The sequence below is a fragment of the Camellia sinensis genome, chromosome 1, assembly GCF_055761805.1.
Source record: "Camellia sinensis isolate YWXY chromosome 1, ASM5576180v1, whole genome shotgun sequence".
NCBI lineage: Eukaryota > Viridiplantae > Streptophyta > Magnoliopsida > Ericales > Theaceae > Camellia > Camellia sinensis.
The window spans coordinates 226544034-226559247 of NC_138961.1; the positions used below are offsets into that span (position 1 = coordinate 226544034).

The following is a 15214-nucleotide window of genomic DNA, read 5'->3' on the forward strand; positions in this document are numbered from 1 at the left end:
TAATAATAATGTCATAATTAGTATTGGTACACTAGTTAGTATACTAATTAGTGTATGTAGCACCACCGAATAGTTTTTTAGACTTATTTAATTAGAAATGCAACTAATCTTGTTTCCTAAATGTGACCAATGGGCACAATTAATGTCCCTATAAGGGTAGCGTTTCAATTTTAAATCAAATCAGAATATATCACCATGTATGTATTATTATTGTACCAACTATTTTAAACCATCTTCTTAGCGATGAAACAAGTATATATACAATTGCAAACAATACTAAAATATGAGAAGCTATAATAATTTTTTTTTTCTTCAAATTGTGAATACTGTCAATTATAATTATTATGCAAGTTTTTATTTTATTTTATTTATAAGTAATTACCAATATATAATATCATCATTAGATAGTGATTAAAAAAAACATAAACCATGTCATGGAAGTTTCGAATGGTTCCAATAGACTTCATCACTTCAAACACATCACTATAAATAAATTACATGAGTTGGAATGAGGTTTCTTTAATTAAGATTTTACAAATGTTCATATGATTTTAAAGTATGTGTGATTTTCTGATTTGTGAAGTTAATCTTTAAATGTTAGATTTAATAATAATGTTATATGTACCAATTAATGTACTAACTAGTATACTAACAGATGATATGGAATAATTTTAGAGATTTTAAGTATTTGTAATTTGTGTAATAGATGAGGTCAGAATAATGACATAACACTAATTGGTATACTAGTGTGTACATTAATTAATGCATACAGCACCACATTAGATTTAATAGATAAATTATATTCTATTGATGCCGGGTCATCATTCTTTGAAGTTTGATGGAAACTTAGTAAATCCTAATTCAACAAGTCAACTTTCCAACTATACAACCGATAGTTGAGGTGGAGCATGCAAAGATTCCATGATACAAACCATAAACATATTTTAAAAAAATAACAATAATAATTTCATAAAATTCATGGTACTAAAAAGGGAAATTGACAGTTGTCAAATCATTATAGGTTGGTCTGAGACCACAAAAAAAAAAAAAAAAAAATCACTATTCTTAAAAAAAATTCAAAGTTAACCTCCACAATAGCTCAAAACAGATATTTATATTCAATAGATAATTTTCAATAAAAGATATAATCTCATCAGTTTCAAATGAAAGTGATATTATATATCCGACTTTACCATGCTCATCAACATCCACATTCATTCCATTCTTATAAAACCCAACATCGATTTTCATTTTCCTTTTCAAACCAAACATTTATAATTTTAGGTCAAAACACCTTACTCTTTAAAAATCAATTTTTAGTGGAGAAATCCACCATTTTGTCATATCTTAATCATAAACACAACCCTACAATCTTGAGGATCTGAAGAATCAGTATATCATGTACCTCCTCTAGAGTTTTATTGAGATCAGGGAAAAGAGTGAGACCATCAGAGGATGCCATATCAGAAAGAAAAATTCTAGCTATAATGGACTGATCATTGGAGCTTTTCACTTTGTTGTTTTCCTTACAGGTCTTTTTTAAGAAGAGGACAAAGAAGAAAAAGGGAAGAGGTGAGATAATCAATATGAGAAGATCGAGGCCAGCTGTATCGGCGTCGCAGTTGTTGAATTCGTGGATTCAGACACGATGCTCGATGTCTCGGCAGAGAAAATGAGAAGAAGAGGAAAAAAAAAACAAGTTAAGGCTCAACATAGCTCAAGAAATACACGAAGAAAAAAAGAAAAAAAAAAAAGGAAAAAAAGGAGACAAATAAATAAATAAATAAATAATAATAATAATAAATTTGTGTATATTTGTGTTTGGTTTCTAATATTTTTTGTAGGAAAAGTTTCCTTCAAGTTAGGGATCATTTTTCTCCTACATCGCAGTTGTGGTATTTTCAAAGAATATAAGTGCCTATATAGTGAAAGGCCTGAACAAATCTTACTTCGGGAGTAAAGCAATAGTAATGTTGTTTGAGACGTGTTATGGTAAGGATGCAATTAATAATTTTTGTCGAGGAACTTTATCACAATAAGCCTTGAAATATGGCTATAAAAAGATCATTTCTTTTAAAATTTATGTGTTTTTATTTTTTATTTTCGTGTGTGTGTGTGTGTGTTTATTAAGGGTAAATTACACTTACATCTCATAAGATGTGGATTTAATACATATCACCCCCTGATATTTGGGAAATTATACTAATCCCTCTATCATTGTAATTATTTAGATAGAAAAATATTGAACTCATACACTCTCTCTTTTCTTACTTTGCTTTACTTTCTCTTTTTTTTTTTTTCCTTTTCCTTTGCTTTATTTTTTTTTTAATGTAATTTCTTCTGTGTTTTCTACTAAGAGTTATTGCCTTTTGTATAAGTATGGGTTTCTGTGAAATGAGACTATTAATTACAAGAATATGAATGTAATTTTTAAAATGTCAGAGGTTAAAATATAATCAGATTAAGGGATTTTTTGAGATGTCTTAGATAAGTGCACTTTTTGACTTTTTAGACTAAAAAGTTGAGGGAAAAAATATGATTGTTTGGGATAATTTTTTGACTTTTTACGAAAAAATATGTATTAAAATATTGTATAAACTAACAAAATTACCATTTTACCCTTATGTCCTATGCATAATGACAGTGAATATTGAGGGAAGCAATACAAAATGCTTTCAATTGTGTATGGGGGAAGACATGCTTCAGATTTATATATATTGGATGAAGTTTTCCTTTAGCCTTTTATCGGACTGGAGGGGCTTACCACGGGTTCCATTTCAATAATCCGAACCGTTCAATGTGTATCGTCAAGTACTACATGCTTGATCGGATATCGATAGCTATGTGATTAAATCACTTTTGTGTAAAAAAAATGGACGATTAAAAATAAACGGTTGAAAAAAATCTGATTTGATCACATAGCTATCGATATTCGATCAACGTGATTTTTACAAACATAGTACTTGACGCATTTTACACATTGAGCGGTTCTGATTATCAAAACGGGACAAGTGGTGGGCGCCCACAGGCCGAACAATAACTTTTTTTGTAATTTTTGTGTGCAGTCGATTAGGTAATTTGCACCCGGCTCTGCTACAGAGCCCGAAACCCTTTCGAGCCAATTTGGCTCGAATTTGAGAAGAAGGAGGAAGAAGAAGAAGGGAAGGAGGGGGAGGGGGAGGGGGAGGGGGAGGGGGAGGGGGGGGAAGGACTGGAGGGGGCCTAAAAAATGGAGGAGGAGGGACTGAGGCGAGGACGCGATCGGCGGTGGCCGACGCGATCGGAGAAGGCAACGCGATCGGCGGCTGGAGGCGACGCGATCGGAGAAGGCAACGCGATCGGCGGCCGGAGGCGACGCGATCGGAGAAGGCAACGCGATCGGCGGCCGGAGGCGACGCAGGCGACGCGACCTCTCTCTCTCTTTCTCTCCCTCTCCCTCTCCCTCTCTTTCTCTTTCTTCCTCTGCAAATGCAGAGGTCGAAAATGGCGGAAAAAAAAGAAAAAAAAAAAAAAAAAACGGAATGCCCAAAACGACGTCGTTTTGGGCATTCGGGGCATTCGAGCCAGGTATTTCGGGCCCTCAAACATTTTCCATTTGCACCATCTGGTTCAAATCGTACCATCACGTCAATGACTTTTTGGATTGTATTTTTTGTGTAAATTTATTTTTTTATATATATATTTTTTTGTGAATAATAATAAATTTTTAACTTTTTAAATAATTTTTTAATTTTTTATCTTTTTTAAATTATATTAAACCAGTCCTAAATCACACGAAGTAACCTTTTATTGGCTGTGGCTCTATAAATACCCTACGTCTTGGCCCAAACCCTAAAATAGACCTAGGCGTTTTCGAAACCCTAAATAGAGATGAGAATGCCATCTACGCATTTTCGAAACCCTAAATTAGAGATGAGATCACTGTGGCGGCAGCGAAGAAGAACAATTGGAAGAAAGAAACAGAGTGAAGGGAAGATGGCAATGATAGTCGGAGGACGAAGAATGGGGAAGAGATCATATGAATCAAGCTCAAGCTCCTCGGATTTGCAAGAGGGTCCTGAAAAATCTCTCTGCCTTTTCATGTCCGGTTGGGGCTGTCCTCAACTTGAGGGTCCGATGTTGTACTCCGTCGATTTAGACGGCAAGAGTTACAAGAGGAGAAAGTTATGCCGAAGGTGCTGCAGGGAGATCCTCGGAGAACCAGGGCCAGAGCCTGAGCTTGATCTTGATGAGCGTTTACGTTTACGTAGAAGTAGCGGTGGATTCCATGAACTGACTCCATTGATCTCAACTTCGAGTTGGCCTCCCGGTGGTTCCATGGTCGTCGCTCTCGGCTCTGCTGTCTACGTCCTTGGTGGTTGCATCTCAAACACTGCAACCGACATAGGATGGTTATTATCTCCCGAGGTCTCTTATTTCGAGACTAAGAGTCCCGAGAAGGGCTGGATTCCAGTTCCTGATATGCTGAATTGCAGAGATAAGGGGGCAGCAGTAGCTGTGGAAGGCAAGATCTATGTTTTTGGGGGAAATGAATTGGATAATGCCCGAGAGCCGTGGGCTGAGGTTTTTGACCCCATAAAAAACAAATGGAAGCCTCTGTGTCGTCCCCCTAAATCTCTCCGCAATAGCAATTACAATTATACAGCATTAAACGCTGTTGCTTATGGAGAAGAAAATAAGAAGATTTTGATTGGCTGCATGTTTGTGTACGATGTGAATAGCAACACTTGGGAAATACTCCCCGCTAAAGACGAAGGTTTAGCTTTCGTCAGACGTAGTTATAATAATTTAGTTGGGGTTGGCAATTCCCTGTATTGGACAAGATGGGGAATCATCCATGTGTTCAATATGAAGACTCGGAGGTATTATGTTTCAAAAATTGAGGGTATCGGGAATCAGATTTGCAAAGGTTATGATCCTCCACCTGAAAGATTGCTTCATTTGGGTGGAAAGGAGTTCTGTCTTCTCACCTTGGATGAGATCGAGGGACGACGGAAACGCACCAAAATTCGTTGCTACAAGTTTAAAGTTTCTAAGCAGGGCACTAAAAAGGACCCAGGCAGCTTCATGGCTTCCCTTGTATGTCGTGATCGTTATATAGTTGATTGGCCTTTAGACTTCCGCAATGACCATGGCCTAGTGCTGTAAAGTTTGCTTTACATCCTATCTTATCTTACTTATTTGCAATTTAATTGTTGGCTATAATAACCAGATTTGAATTCTTCATGAACTACATTTGTACTGTGCTATATCTTACATGGCTATTACAGTTCTCTTGCTTCTCTGGAGTTTTAAGGGCTGGAATGAAAAATGAAGGTATATGTATCATGCGATTCGGATGCATAGGCTAAGGGTTTTTTTTTTTTTTTTTTTCCCTAATGCATTATTAGATGGAGAAGTGGTTGCATGCCTTTTAGGTGGAAAAAGAGGGTTCTTTATAATACTCTCATAATCCCTCTAGTGCCGAATTTGTAATAAAACATAGTAGTGTGTGAAGCACCCATAACTGAAATTGGAACTCTATTAGGTGAAGGCCAATGCTCGCCTCAAGCCATGCCTTGCAGTGGATCTGAAATTGAGCATGAACTCAAGGTTTTAAAAAATCAACTGAAATCTCTTGCTATGGACGATAATTGGTTTTGGTGGTTACAGCCACCTCTTATAGCCTGTTGTAGCTGTGTGACAAAAAAACACACTAGTAATGGTGACCACCACCATTATGTAACGGCCTTTTGCAATGCCTTTGCAACGCCTTTGCAGCCATTTTGTGTCTGTATCAACAGATTCTGTATTTAAAGCCATTTTTTCTCGTCCTTTTTTTAGCTTCTAAAATCACACAAATTCCACACATGATCGATGCAAAAAATTTACATCTACATGTTTTCAATTTCCAATTCTCAACTTCTACAAGATTTAAGGTTAGATGAGCTTAGTTCTTTACTTTGGTTTTGGGTTAGATTTGTTGAACAGTCTTGGATATTATGTTATGTAATTTTCCATTAGTATATCACATCGTGTTTTGAATTACGTTAGTGACTCTATAACTAATTATATGAAAGAACATACTTCATGAATTGATGAATTATGTTAGTGACTCTATAATTAATTATATGAAGGAACATGCTTCATGAATTGCTTACCATAATAAGGGAGAAGGTATCCATAGGTACAAAATCAATATAATATAGAAAATTAAATACATTAATAAAACGAATAATATTTGTGTCAATGTAAAACTAGTGTAAATTTTAGCACATACATTTGATCATGTTTAAAAACTAAATAAAACCCACAGAAACTAGTTTAAAGTTCATTAATTGTGATCATGAAATTAAAAACACATGCCAGCTATGTAGCACGGACACAGGACACGACACGGAAACGCGAAAACGCAATTTTTCAAAAAATAAGAGACACAGCGCGCTGGGGACACGTTTAATATATATAATTTTATTTATTTATTATATATCTAAAATAAAAATAAAATCATTAATTCTTATATAATCAAAATAATAATAAAATTAATAAATATATATTTTAAAAAAATTAATAAAAAATGAGTTTTTTTAAATAAAAATAATTTATTTTATGAATTTTAAGTTTAACATAAAAATAAGGATAAAGAAAAAAGAAAAAAGAAAAAAAAAGAGGGGGAGAGAGAAACGTTGAATCAAGAAAAAAGAAGAAAAAAAATATAAAAAAGAAACGATAGAGGAGAGAGAGAGTGAAGTCAAAAAGCAAAGGGAGAGAGTCAGAAAAGAGAGAGACGAAAGGGAGGAGGAAAGGAAGAAGAACAGCAATGATGGAGACAGAGAAGACGAAAACGAAGAGGAGGAGGAGGAGAAGAGAAGAAGAAGAAGAAGAATACCTCAGCTTCAGCTTCTTGGATTGATCTGAATAGGTTAGCCTTCTCCTCTCCCTCGATCTCTTTCTCTGTCTTCTCTGTCTCCCTCGATCTCTTTCTCTGTCTCCCTCGATCCCTTTCTCTCTTTCTCTGTCGATCAAGGAAAACAGTTAGGGCTTCTTCGATCCACCTCACGAGTGTTCGAAAAGTATCCCGCTGTGTCCATGGCGTGTCCGACTGGAAGATTTCAAAAAAAAAAGGAGACATGTTAGAGAGAGTGTCGGACATGTGTCTACCGCGTGCTCGACGCGTGTCCGTGTCCGACACGTGTCTGACACTTGTACGCAGAGCCTGGGAACGTGTCGGTGCTTCATAGCATGCCAGTAAATTTTTCCACAGTTAAGCGAAAAGAAGAAAAATCCAAGGCTCTGGTTGTTGCCCTTGTCATAATTATTGTATGGTGGCCACCATCTTTAAAAGAGATGAATGAGCCTAAAAAGTGGTTGAAATTGTGTTTCAATGATTGAACAGATTTGAAATAATAAAATGGTGAGGAAGCTTAAATGATTCTTGAAAAATAATGATTATAGTATTTACTTTTTCATAATACACTTGACAAATATATATATATAGGAAATTAAAATTACATTTTGTTGACTGCACAAGAGTACACTAGCAAGGGGCCCTCATTTTGTTCTTTTATTTTAATTGGATGTTCATGGTGCAGGGATGTGAAGCCGGGTGGGAAAGTACTGGAGGAAGTGATTACGTAGAATTTGCAATAGACATGTGGAGATCTTGATACTCTAGAGGAGAGACCTGCGAGGTGCTCTAATGTGGAGATATTAATGGTTCTTTTTGTTGGTAGTCATGCAGTAAAATAGTGCTTTTGAGATGAATTTATTTTGGTGTTGTGTAAGCTTGCAAGACTTGATGAATGCATGAAGTGACACTATTTAAGTTATGCAGTTTGGGAATGAATTGGAGAAGTTAGCTATATTTATTTTGGTGTTGTTTGTTTGTTTGTTTATTTGTTTGCTTGTTTGCTTGTTTGCTTGTTTTTGGTAGATAGATTTCTGGACAACTAAAATTAGTATTTGTAGACGGATGCTTTACGTGCATTGTCTTAATGTAGGGGTCCTGCATTTATCATGGGTTCTGCATTTGGATATTATTCCTTGAAACTTTTTTTTTTTAATGGTTTTTTTGGGTCCTTTTAGCTTGATGACGTGTTCAGAAATCATTGATTCGTCAAATAAAGTTGTAATTGAATTAGCCCCATCACATTTGTTTCCAGATCATGATTTTTTTCGTCAATTGATGAAAATGAAGGTTATACCAAATGCCTAAGATATAGGCAATTGCCGATAATCTGTCGTATTGGGTGCAATAAAATAACCTTGGCCATAAAGGTTGTGATCTTTACATTTTGGTGGTAGCTAAAGGATGCCACGCAGTATTTTTTCCATTCTAGATTGCTTCGAAGCCTTTCATTGGGATCCTGTCTTGTCCGAGGCCTTTGATCTCAAGTTCAACCTTGAAAGGTGATCACAAAATAGCATGTGCAGAGGGTTATACAATAAACTGAGCAGGAAATGCTATGGCACTCAAGACATCAAACATGAATTCTTAACAAACAGTCTTAAGCTTTGTAGATAATGCATCTAGTAGGTGTGATTCATTCGTATAGCAGCTTTTGATAGCCAAGTTTGGTGAATTCATTCGAGTAAAGATTCATATTTTCCTTCTTACAAAAGAACCGGTCCACCCAGAGGATACATTAGGCCGGAGTGCATGGTCCCAATAAAACAGGACAAACCGAAGGAGTTCAGTTCCAATCCACCCATCCAAGAACAGAGTAGAATGAACAATGTCAAGTGTGTTCTCAAAGAAAGGCAGTCTCGAGCCAACTGCGACGTACAGAGGAATAAGTCCTCTCAATGCTATCACCTCATTAAAAGCTGCCCCTAAATTCAGCGTGGCCGAAGCAATGGTAACATTTTACTCTCTCGTAATTGCAGCAAATGTGCTGGTTGGTTGGGTTGAAATCCAACCCAACGCGGATCTCCTCCGGCTTTAGCGTCAAAACCTCATCAATTGTGAACTCGGCCGAAAGAGACTCATTGGTTGGCACTTCCCATCCTCACCTTGAAAGATGGAAGCAATCAGAGCATTTGTAGAAGCCTCTTCTGTCAATCGTTTCATTTGAAACAAGACAGGTATAGTATTTTGCATTTGTAGTGGTTCCATAAAATGTTGATATCACTAGGTTGAGTCCAGAGAGAGGAGTTCACAGAAAGTGGCTTGTTGTAGTGTTGAGGTGATCTTGAGAAGCACTTTCTTCTAGGTATTGGCTCACAATCACTGACTACGCTTCTGAGTCAGGTCCCAATCATCTGGACATGTACTATACATCTTGTGATCATGAACAGGTCTATGTGCGAGGCCATACCGAAACAACATAGTCCGATAGATGGGTTAATCGCTTCCAGCCCAAGAAAATTCTTCTTCCCACTGACCGTGTTTGGTTTGGGTGAAATGTAATTATGAAGCTCAGCAGAGTTCCTTCTTCAACTTCGCTTTCCTCGGGCTCACTGAGGTCTTCCTCTACATTGCTCGTTACATTCCTATTTGTAAGCGCTTATCGTGTGAAGAAGCCCTCTAACTAATCAAGTGGCGCAAAACCTTGAAGGTTGCATTTGGATTTGAAATGATTTGGGCACTAGCCATTCAAAGCAAAAAAAGCTCAAATTTAAAATCCATCTATCCAATTGGAACCTTAATAAACATCTACAAGATTATCTGTTGAAACTTTGACCTCCGTTAATGCTTACCCGATAGAGCATTTTGCCTCACCAATTCCTTTCAAGACAGGGTTTGAAGTACAAATAAAACTAACCAGTGTGTGGGTAGACATATGTTCTCCAGCTTCAAAATTCCCCACAATTACCCTTCAGTTATCCTACATCATTGTTGTATGCCATGAAATTTAATTGGCATGATGAGTTTACACTCAGAAGAAGAGACTACAAGAATCAATGTTTGCTATTCAAGAGATGAGTTGTGCAACATATTCTTTTTTAGCCTAAAGGCATGTTTGTTTGGACGGACTGGATAAGGGGATTGTAATCTATCGGACTGTTAGTCCTTTGATACATTGTCCCTGAACTATTTAGTTGGATTGAATTTGTATCAGTCATGAGATTAGATGTCTGGATTGGATTATTTTAAGTGAATTCAATGTTTAGTTGGACGGACTGGATGAGGATAAATATTCAAAAGACTATTTTACCCTTGTAATTTATAATTTTAAATTTGTAATCTATAATTTATAATTTAACAACACTAAAAAATTTTAATTTATAAGGCCATAATTTTTAATTTTTAATTTTTAATTAAATTAAATTTATAATTTATATTTTTTATTTAATATATAATTTTAAATTAACAACACTAAAAAAATAATTTTATTTAATATATAAATTTAATTTTTAAACAACACTAAAAAAATCTAATTTATAAGACCATAATTTTTAATTTATTATTTTTAATTAAATTTATAATTTATAATTTATATTTTTTATTTAATATAGAATTTTAAATTAACATCACTATGAAAAGATATTAAATAAAAGAGGGTCAAAAATGTAATTTCATAAGCTAATCACATGGGATTAGTTATCCTATTATTTCTATCCCACCCCCTCCCATGGGATACAAAAATTCAACAAATATGGGACTAATAGTCTAGAGCAAAAATTGACTACCAAACAATGGACTAACAGTTTATCCGGACTAATAGTCCAATCACATGCCCTAATCCTTCAAAACAAACACAACCTAAAATTACATTAAAACTTCTGTTGGCAAAATCTTCAGCAAGCCCAGCTTCAAGTATACCTTATCAATTCCAGCCATGTCTAAGGGTCGAGAATTTTACGACTCATTTGGAAATCTGCATTACAGTAATACCCAAACAAGAAAGCCTTCCCCAACTGCACATCCAATTGGGCATGATGATTTGATTGATGGAAGCCTTTTTTTTTTTTTTTTTTTTTCTTCTTATTTTAGATCCAATCGTATAGAGCATTTGAAGAGATCACCACAAACATATGTCCAAATACAGTATTGGCATCTAACATGAGGAAAACAAAAGACAAGCAATTGAATCGATTCCACAGTGTTAAGGACTACAAAGCACTCTGTTTAGACTGAAAGATTGGTAAAGAGAGAGAGAGAAAAGAGAGAGACTGGAATGAAAGATTGGTATCGTATTGAATGTATTGAATAAAGAGGTACACTCTCCGTTATATAGGAGATAACATTACAAATATCATCATGCCAAAAGTGTGTCCACTAACTGAAAGTAAATGCACTAATCTAAAGCCTAAAGCACTAACATAAAATATATTAACAAATATAAAAGTGAAAGTGTGTGGTAGTGGGTTGACATCTACAAATGCACTATGATGGATATTGTATGTTAACAGCCCCCCGCAAACTCAAGGAGGGTAGGCATCGACCAAGTTGAGTTTGGAAACAAGATCACAGAAGCGCCCAGGAGGATGAGCCTTGGTGAAAATATTAGCAGGTTGATCGGCAGAAGCAATGGGGAGAAGATGAACAGTACCACGTGTAACATGCTGTCGAATGAAATGACAATCAATCTCAATATGCTTGGTGCGATCATGAAAAACATCATTGTGAGCAATCTGAATGGCACTCTGATTGTCACAATAAAGAGAGGTAGCGCCAGAAGAGGAAACACCCATATCAGTGAGGAGCCAGCGAAGCCAGAGAAGTTCCTGAGTAGTATCAGCAAAAGCTCGGTATTCAACTTCGGTGCTAGAACGGGCAGTGAGGGATTGTTTCTTGCTACGCCAAGTAAGAAGAGAATCTCCTAAGAAGAAACAGAATCCCGTGGTGGAGCGTCGATCCGTAGGATCCCCAGCCCAATCAGCATCAGAAAAGGCACGCAGTTCAAGAGAGGATGCAGCAGAGTAGTGAAGGCCATGGAACGGAGTGCCTTTGAGGTATTGAAGGATGTGGAGTAGAGCAGTATAGTGGGGAGTGCGAGGAGCCGACATGTACTGACTAACAATGTGAACAGCATAGGCAATGTCAGGACGAGTCACTGTGAGATAGACAAGACTACCGACGAGCTGGCGATAAAGAGTAGCATCATTGAGGAGAGCCCCATCGAGAGGAGTAAGACGAATCTGAGGATCAACTGGAGTAGATGTAGTTTTGCAATCAGTAAGACCAGCACGAGCCAGAAGATCGGATGCATATTTGGCCTGAGATAAATAAGAACCAGTAGAATCATGAGAGACTTCAAGGCCTAAAAAGTAGTTAAGAGTACCAAGGTCTTTCATCTCAAACTGACGGTGGAGAAAACGTTTGAGGTGGAGAATACCGGCTGCATCATTACCAGTGATAATCATGTCATCCACATACAGAAGGAGAAGAGTGGTACCATGAGGAGTAGTCCGTATAAAAAGAGCAGAGTCATAGGAGCTAGAGGTGAACCCGAAGTCATGAATGGTAGAACTGAACTTAGCAAACCAAGCGCGGGGTGCTTGCTTGAAGCCATAGAGGGCACGCTGTAGTTTGCAAACCTTATGAGGGGGAAAAGTAGACCCAGGTGGAGGTTAGATGTAGACCTCCTCAAGAAGATTACCATTGAGGAAAGCATTTTTGACATCCATTTGAAAGAGCTCCCAGTGGCGAGCAGCAGCAACAGCCAGTAAACTGCGAACAGAGGTAAGCCGAGCAACAGGGGAGAAGGTTTCCTCATAATCAATCCCATATTCCTGGTTGAAACCCTTGGCAACAAGACGAGCTTTGTAACGTTCAATAGAGCCATCAGTATGAGTCTTGATTTTGTAAACCCATTTGCAGCCAATCGCAGTTTTGCTACGAGGAAGATCAACAAGATCCCAAGTATGAGTTTTGTCCAAGGCTTGAAGTTCATCAGTCATAGCTTGCTGCCAAAGAGGATTAGTACAAGCCTTACGATAGGAGGTAGGTTCATAAGTAGAAAAGGCAGCAGACCCAACAATATAATCACGAAGGTGGATAAGAGGTTGAGTTACCCGGTGTAGTCGACCCGTAGGAGGATCGGTGGGAGGAAGAACCGGTGGAGAAGAAGGTGGTGCAGGGAGAGGGGGACCTTCAGGGAGAGCAGTCTGGTCAGGAGCAGGAGTGAGCAAGGGCGTCTCAATGAAGGAGGAACCTGTATCAGAATCATCAGAGAAGAGATCTATGGAAGGATTAGTAAACAATACATTAGTGGAAAGTGCAGGTAAGTGAAAGGAGGATAGGGAGGAAAACATTTGGTGCTCCCAAAAAACAACATGGCGGGAGATACGAAAACGTTTAGAGATAGGGTCCCAACAGCGAAAACCTTTATGTTCAATTCCATACCCAAGAAAGCAACAAAGACGAGAACGAGGTTCAAGGTTGGTGTGTTCATGAGATTGAAGGAGAATAAAGCAGGCGGAGCCAAAAACCCGAAGATTAGTATAGGGAGGGGGAGTGCCATGCAGACGTTCAAAGGGAGTTTGATTATGGATGACAGGGATAGGAGCACAATTGATAGTGTAGACAACAGTGAGGGCAGCTTCCCCCCAAAAGCTTTCAGGGCAGGAAGAAGAGAGAAGGAGAGCGCGAGTAGTGTCAAGAATATGCCTATGTTTCTGTTCAGCACGGCCATTTTGCTGGGACGTGCCAGCACAGGAACGATGAGGCAGTGTACCATGACTCTGAAGAAAAGAAAGGAAATCTGAATCCCGATATTCCATAGCATTGTCAGAGCGAAAAAGTTTGATGGATTTGGAAAATTGGGTATGGATCATTTGGGCAAATCGATAATAAAGGGTTTTGAGTTCAGACCGAGTTTTCATGAGAAAAATCCAAGTAAACCGGGAAAAATCATCAATAAAAACAACAAAATAACGAGATCCCCCCATAGTAGTAGTAGGGGAGGGGCCCCAAATATCCGAATGTATAAGATCAAAAGGTGCACAGGAAACAGAAATACTTTTATTGAATGATAAAGCAGGTTGTTTGGCAAGTTGACATGGTATACAATCGAAAGTATCTGGAATTACATTACCCAATTGTCCACTAGAAACCAAAGACTTTAAGCGATTAATAGAAATATGCCCTAAGCGACAATGCCAAAGATGAAAAGGAGATAATGAGGAAGTAGATGCAGGAGCAGCGATCTGAGGGGAGTCAGGAACATGAAGGTGAATGAGCTCATAGAGACGTCCGTGCTTACGGCCGATCCCAATAGTCTGCTCCGTCTGAGGGTCCTGCACCAAACAATGAGTAGCAGAAAAGGTGACAGTTAGACCAAGTTGACATAATTGACCAATAGAGATAAGGTTTAAGGTGAGAGCAGGGATATGATAAACTTGAGGTAAAGATAAAGAAGATGTGGAAACAGTACCAATATGACGGACAGTCATGAGAGAACCATCAGCAGTTTGAATTGAGGGAATGTGAGGAGATGAAGAGATGGAAGAAAATATAGTTGAACTGGAGGTCATATGATTACAACAGGCAGAGTCAAAATACCAAGAAGAGTTACCTGGAATTACAGACAAAGCAGTATGAGGAGGTGTACCAGAAGGGGAGAGAAGGTGTTTGAACATGGCCTCGACATCCGTTGGAGAAAAGAGAGGAGTTGACGGAGCAGAAGACTCAGAAGAACCCTCAGCGGCAGCAGCAGCATGTGATGAGACTGATTCCCGGAATGAGACTGATTTCCGGAACGATGAAAGCTCCCCCGAGGAGAACCACCGCGAGAAGAGTGGCTGTTGGAGGATGAGCGGGATGGATTGCGAAAACAATCCTGTTGCAGATGACCAGGACTAAGTTTGTTGCAGTATCGGCAGGTTCGGACGGGGCAATTGACCAGGAGATGTGTTGAAGGAAGGCCCCGATTCTGACAGTAGAGGCAGACAGTGGTCCGCTGGGTGAATGATGGCCGGTGCGGAGGAGTGGCAAGAACAGAGTCTACATGATGAGTTTGGAGAGTACCAAGACGAGTTTCCTCTGATAGTAACTCAGAAATAGCTTGTTCCAGAGTGGGCAAGGGATGACGATGAAGAAGAGAGGCACGTACGGGCTCAAAAGATGAAGTGAGAGCCATGAGAAAGTGCACCAACCTTTGCTGATTTCGATAGGCAGTAAATAAAACAGCATCTTCTCGGTGAGGCCAAGTCGGTTCGGAAAGAGCAAGCTGGTCCCAAACGGAGTACATTTGAGAAAGGAAGTCATTGATGGACTGACTAGATTCTTGGCGCATCCGATGAAGTTGGCTCTGAAGTTGATATTGATGAGCAAGACCAGTAGTCTGGT

General features: G+C 38.2%; 1 protein-coding gene and 1 pseudogene across 3 annotated transcripts; one reads left to right on the forward strand and one right to left on the reverse strand.

The window, feature by feature from the left end:
- Positions 1 to 3780: 3780 nt before the first annotated feature.
- LOC114323944 (putative F-box/kelch-repeat protein At3g27910) lies at positions 3781 to 7847 on the forward strand. Of its 3 annotated transcripts, none has more exons than XR_003651431.2 (2): positions 3781 to 5316; positions 7572 to 7847. XR_003651431.2 is itself a non-coding variant. In XM_028271647.2 (2 exons), exons 1-2 carry the CDS (start codon positions 3871 to 3873, stop codon positions 7615 to 7617), a joined length of 1320 nt encoding a protein of 439 aa, XP_028127448.2. In that variant the 5' UTR covers positions 3795 to 3870; the 3' UTR covers positions 7618 to 7847. The 3 variants fall into 3 exon arrangements, 2 of the variants coding, with proteins under 2 accessions (XP_028127448.2, XP_028127449.2); XM_028271647.2 differs by having other exon boundaries at positions 3795 to 5144; XM_028271648.2 differs by having other exon boundaries at positions 3795 to 5079.
- A 675-nt stretch (positions 7848 to 8522) lies between these two features.
- Positions 8523 to 10762, reverse strand: LOC145822647 (putative methyltransferase At1g29790; annotated as a pseudogene).
- Between the last annotated feature and the right edge of the window lie 4452 nt (positions 10763 to 15214).

Bases quoted from the DNA above. Each gene is read 5' to 3' on its own strand.
- LOC114323944 (XM_028271647.2), top strand. From the start codon at position 3,871: ATGAGAATGCCATCTACGCATTTTCGAAACCCTAAATTAGAGATGAGA. The intron at 5,145-7,571 runs GTAAAGTTTGCT...TTCATGGTGCAG, and splicing joins AATGACCATGGCCTAGTGCT to GGATGTGAAGCCGGGTGGGA.